At 35.6% G+C, this 6369-nt stretch overlaps 1 protein-coding gene across 1 annotated transcript in view; it reads left to right on the forward strand.

Annotated features, from left to right (window-relative positions):
* Positions 1-6369, forward strand: part of LOC111817305 (DNA repair-scaffolding protein-like) — a 34048-nt gene that overhangs the window by 25237 nt on the left and 2442 nt on the right. The window contains exon 4 of the mRNA XM_023717696.1: positions 3024-3203. Coding sequence (XP_023573464.1) covers positions 3024-3203 — 180 coding nt within the window. The remainder of the gene's footprint in view (positions 1-3023; positions 3204-6369) is intronic.

Genomic DNA, 6369 nt, shown 5'->3' on the forward strand with positions numbered 1-6369 from the left:
CCCCCAGCACCACATGCCAGCCAGCCCTGCCCCCTGGTGGGCTGAGCTGGCCACACACACACACACACACACACACACACAGAATAAATAAATAAAAATTAAAAAAAAATAAAAAATAAAAATAAAATCTTTGTTGATTCAAGTCAATAATCTCCTGCCACTTGAAGGCATTACCGGGGTTTTATTATTTGTTGGTCTTCTTTTTCTCCTATTGGATTGTTGGCTTCTTTAGCACAGACCCCTTTTGCTCATCTTCCTATCCCAAATGTGATTGTTTCCAAGGGCTACCATTATAAAGTATACAAATTGGGTGGCTTAGTTGGTAAAAACTCACTGTTTCAATCTTGGAGACCAGATGTCCAAAATGAAGGCATTAGTAGTATTAGCTCCTTTTCAGGGCTATGAGGGAAGAGACTGTTCCAGATTCTGCCTGGGTTGTCAGTGGTTTTTCACATTGCTTTTCCTCTGTGCATGTCTGTCTTGTCCCACCATCCTGTTTTATAAGAACATCAGGCACCCTGGATTAATTCCTGTCCTAAAAACCTCAGTTTAACTTGATTACCTCCATAAAGACCCTATTTACAAATATAGTCAGTCATATGCTGAAGTATGAATGAATTCAAGAAATGATGTTTTGGGGAGACATACAATTCAGCCTATGCACTAGGTGCTAGTACAGTGCCAGACACTCAGGAAATACCTGAAAATGTTTATAAATCTGTGATAACTATTTGCATAGTCATGCGGATAGATATCCTTCCTAAAATTGCATTGACACAGGCGTTGGCCCTATGAGAGCACTCATTTTCAGAAAGCAAGTAAAATGAGTTACTGCCTAATAAATTTATGGTAGTGGTTTTAACTAAATTTTGCAGTTAATGTGCTTATACTTCTTAAGTTTATTAGGTCCTAGTCTCTGAGAATTTGGGTGATGTAGCTATTAATTATCCTATCTCTTAATAGATGGTGCAGAGGTACCCGACAATTACATTTTTCCTAGGCATCTCATACTAAGTTAATGGAGCAACTGCAGGTCTTAAGTTGCCTTAGGACCTTTGTGTAATGGTTTAGAACATGGCATCAGAAGGTAGATTGCCTGAGTGAATCTAAATCACAACTGCTGGGGCCAGCAGGATAGCTCAACGGGCTAAGTGTCTGCTTAGGCAAGCTCAGTGACCAGGGTTTGAGCCTTAGCACCACAGGCCATACTGGCCCTGCCCCTGGGTGCTCCGAGCCTGGCCACCGAGTCTGGGTGTGGTTTTGCACTGCTATAATTCTAGTGCTGGGGAGGCTGAGAACAGGAGGATCACTAGGAGTCTGAGCTGTGTGGAGAGACCCTGTACCAAATACATTAAAAAAAAAAAAAATCACACCTGCTGGGCAGACAAAGGAGAGATTGTAATGACTTATAACCTAGTAGCTATAAAAGTGGATATGATCACCTAAATAAAAAGAGAAAAAAGTATAAGGGAGATGGCTCAGCGGAATAAGCTCTTCCCTGGCAAGCGCAAGGGCCTGAGTTCAATCCCCGGTTCCGCCAAATAAACAAAAAGAGAAAAAAGTATACATATATATATGTGTTATATACATATATATATATTTTTTTTTTCCCCAATATAAAATCTAGAAGAATGAAGAGACAATTTTTTTTTTTTTTTTACCGGGGATGGAACTCAGGCCCTTGCGCTTGTCAGGGAAGTGCTTATTCCACTGAGCCATCTCCCTGGCCTCTTGAAGAGACAGTTTACAGTGCAGAAAAGGCTGATTTTTCTGACTTAGAACAATTAGAAACTAATAGGAGGAAAAGATAACTATTACAGAAATAAAGCTTTTTAAAAACCATGGAACATCAAATGTAAATGTTTTTCAAACATATAAAAAGATGCTTAGCCTTGCAAATAGTACAAAAGCTTGCTTAAACTGAAGCAAGAGACTGTTCTTTTTCATTAGCTCATCAACTCTCAAGTATGTCTTTATTCTAGTCTTGTCTTTATGGTATTTATTTTTTTATTTTTTATGTATTTGGTACAGGGTCTCACTGCGCAGCTTGGATGCCTAGTGATCCTTCTGTTTTCAGCCTAGCCTCCCCAGCCTGGGATTACGGGCATGCGGCACCACACATGGCCTGTGGTGCTGGGGGTTGAACCCTGGTCCCTGCCCTTGCCTGAGTAGGTGCTTAGTCCGCTGAGCTATCTTGCCAGCCCCTTTTGAGGTCTTTAAAAGAGTTCTTTACTTAGGTTTACAGCCTTAGATTCTTTTAGATATTTTATATTTTTACCTATTTTAAGTTTTGTTTCTGTATGTTTTGAACTTTTAAGTTTTTCATTATTGATAGTAGTTTTGGTTGACTTATTTTCATGAATTAATTTTATAATCTACAGATAATGGTAACTCTTTGTTAAAACTGTATATCAAAAAACAACTGTATATCAATCATTTTTGTCTAAATAAAAAGTTCTTTTTTTTATTTTGTGGAACTGGGGGTTGAACTCAGGTCCTTGTGCTTGCCAGGCAAGTGCTTACTCTACTGAGCCATCTCCCCAGCCACATAAAAAGTTTATTAAATACAAAAGGTTGTTCTTAAGTTTTTAAAGCACTCACTGCTCTCAGGGCTTTTAGCATGGCCAAGCAAATACACAGTTTTTGGTATTCATATGTATTGGTATTGTGGTTTGATTAGTGCTTTTTTTCTTTCTGTTTCATTAAATACTCTAGAAAATTATAGTTCTGTAGTTGTTATTTCAAGTCTCAGTTTTCCAGTTCTCTTTTGTGTTCCAATCATTTATTTTTCTTTTGTAACTTAACTAGTTCTACTTCTTTTTCTCCTGTAATTTGGCCTTAAATCAGAGAATTGTTGCCAAATTGTATATGGAAGATTAGATAAGCAGGTTGCACATGTGACATTGTTTTCACTATCTTCAGAGTTATGTATTTTTTTGGACTTTAGCAAGTACACATAAAATCTTCAGATAAATGACCTTATCCACTGATGATAATTTGTGTGTTTTCTTTTTCTCTAATAGAAGCTATCACATATAACAGTACCACTGAACTTACAGATATAACATGGAGTTCCAGTGGAAGTGATCTGTCAGATGAAGATGAGATACTTCCTAAATCACAAAAAGATAATGGACATGGCTCTAAAATAGACAGATTTTGTAACAGGAATATTTTAAGTCCAGAAGAAGGGGCCAGTGAAGGTAAATTGCTAATTTTGTAAGAAATTTACTTTTGGTTAAATACTAGGCTCGATATTAGAAGAAACTTACATTGTTTTTATGTATTTGTAATTGATTGTAAATTTTAAGTCCCAGCCTCATTGCCACACCCTTTAGAAAAAAGTTCTCAGTTAATATTTTTCACAGCAATTCTAACAGAAGGGCATTACTGATATTATTTTTACTGTTAACAATTTAGGCTCGGGCTGGTGAGATGGCTCAGTGGTCTAAAGCACCTACTTAGAAAAAGCTTAGCAAAGCACAGGGACCGCGGTTCAATCCCCCAGCACCATATGCCGGCCGGCCCCACCCCCTGGTGGGCTGAGCTGGCCACACACACACACACACAATAAATAAATAAACAAATAAATAAAATTAAAAAAACAAAACAAAACAAAACAATTTAGGCTCAGACTTGTTAGAATTGGTTGGAATTCCATTTTCAGTCTCTTTGGGGCCAGAGCCAATTGCAATTCTCACATTGTGCTGTACCTAACCACCCACCCAGCGCTATGCCCATGCTGCCTTCCTGCAAGCTTGTTACTAAATACTGTGAGAATCAACATTGTGGTGGTAGTATAACTTATTAGCAAGATCCTATACAGATGGCATTTTATATTTGTATCATGTTTTAGACAGTTTAAAACAGGGTTTCTCAACCTGACCTTCTTGCATTTGCTGTGGGGAGAACTTTCCTCTAGATCCTATAGATGTTTTGTAGCATTCCTGGCCTCTGCCTGTTGGATGACAGTACTACCCCCAGCTCTAGTTTTAATACCCCAAAGTGTTTTTAGATTTTACCAGAGGTCTCCTGAAGGACAGAAGTCACCTCCAGTTGATAACTATGTATATATTATGGAAAGTGTAGCCTTTTCTAAATTTTAAAAATACTTGGAGTACTTAAAAGTCTTAATGTTCTCAAAATAAATTTGTAACTTTTAACTCTGATTGTTCATGTTTAGTAACTGTAGGTTAGATTTGGACAGATAGCCTCTCAGGAAAGTGTTTAAATTATTTTGACTACTTTGTATCCATTTTGTTAACTATGGTTATACTGACATTTTAGTAGATATTTTGAGTTTATACATAAACTGAATGTGTATGTTACTATTTCAACCACATAAATTGAAATACATTGTGATGTAACTCTTGCTTTGTCTTGTGTTGAGTATATCTCAACACAATGTCAATATTAAAAATTGTATGCTTTTAAAAAATATATGTAAAAAATATGTGAATTATTTCTTAAAGCTTGTATTAAATAAAACCTATGTTGTTCTATTAAGAAATACTGTGCAGTTTCCAAAACTCATTTAATTAATTATTTTTTTCAAAAGCTCATTTTGAATGAAAAGATGCTTTGGTCTAATTGCCCTAACATGGATTAACATACTGTTGACTTCTGTTTCAAAGTGTATTCTTAGAGAACAGATGGGATGATCCCTTAGAATATATGTAGTCATGATTATAGCTTCTGGATTAGCTTTCCCTCCCTCTCCCTATTCTGTTTCTCTGTACTCCCCTACCAACTTTTTTCTTCCTTTTTACATTTAATGGGTGATAACGGTTAGCATTTATCAAGATTTTGTTTTATCCCAGACACTTGACTGGATATGTATGTATATGTATTTAATTAATTTTGGTGGTACCAGAGATTGAACTCAGGACCTTGCGCTTGCCAGGCAAGCACTTACTCCACTATGTAAGTTATTTCCCTTGAAATTTGTTATGTCCTGCGAGCTAAGTATCCTCATTTTATAGAAGAAAATTATGACTTACAAAAGTCAAGTTACCTTTTCAGTCACATACTTGATAAATGTGCCTGTTGACATTAAAATCCAAGGATGTCCAATTTCAGTTCTGTGTGGTGGTTGCCAAACCTACTTCATAGAAGAATTATCATTATAATATTTCTTATTTTTTTTTTAGAATTATTTTTAAGAACAATATTTTTAGGCTTTTTTTTGGCATAGTCTCTTGACTGTAAGACCCTGAATTAGGAGTGAGAAAGGAAGTCCTAAACTTGTCAAAATTCTTTTCTGTGAAGTGTTCCCTCCCTCTATTTGATTTTATATCACTTTGGTAAAATCTATTAACTTACTAGAGACCCATTTCCTCATCTGTAAAGTGTACCTTGCAATCTAATAGTAGTTGTCTTCTTGGTTCATTAAAGCATTATAACCAAATGAAATCCTCATCTTGACTGTGGTATATAATTTTGTAACACTCCCTGCTACATTGTGATATTATTTATCTGTGGGTTACTGCAGGGTAATAATGATGCTCTTTTCTCTTTTGTACTTGTCTTATAAATGTCTAGATTGGTGTGATGACCCTTAGTAGGCACAGTGGATGGCACAGTGTGAAGTGGTGGCAGCAGCTTTGAGGGCAGAGGAACTCCTCTTTTGACTCTCATTGGCTTTAGGAATTGGAATATTTGTCATGCATTCATTCCTCTGCCTGGTTCCATGACTAAATGTGAAGATAGATGTGAGAAGCAAATGCCGTTATGCACCTGCTTCTCAGTGGACGGACCTCCAATTTTTTTATAGTCATTATAGTGGACTTTTACTGAGTCTGCTGGAACGGCAATATGAGACTAAAAAGCTATGTTCTTTTATCCATATTTAGCTTTTAAAAAAAAGTTTAAATTCCTTTCAAATCAAATATTAATATTTTGTTTTCTTTTTTAATATTTCATAACTACCTGTTAATCTGAGCAAGATATGATAAAAACGTAATATAATAACCCTTTTCAATTAGCTATTCCTGTTTTGAAAATCCGTAACACATGTATTGTTATGTGTTACCCTGTTTCTTGTTTTTTCTATTTGTTTTTGCTTCTGTTTTTACTCTTCAAAATAAAATAAAATTGAATTAAAAAAAGAAAAATACTATTTCACTTTACCGCACGTGAAATTATTAGCATCAGACCTCTGAAAGTAGGGCCATGATATCTTAGCCTTCCATGTTGCAGAAGTAGCTGGTAGGTAGCTGTTGTGCTTTATGAATATAAAGGTTTATGTTTTATATCATACTTAAGAGACTTAATAGCTAATTTCATTTATGTGAAAACAAATTAGAGTCAGTACATTTGGTTATTTAATGTATGAAGATTATTTTTTTTTATTTTTTTATTTTTTAATTT

Source organism: Octodon degus, unplaced genomic scaffold, assembly GCF_000260255.1.
Source record: "Octodon degus isolate 3935 unplaced genomic scaffold, OctDeg1.0 scaffold00054, whole genome shotgun sequence".
In the NCBI taxonomy this organism is placed as follows: domain Eukaryota; kingdom Metazoa; phylum Chordata; class Mammalia; order Rodentia; family Octodontidae; genus Octodon; species Octodon degus.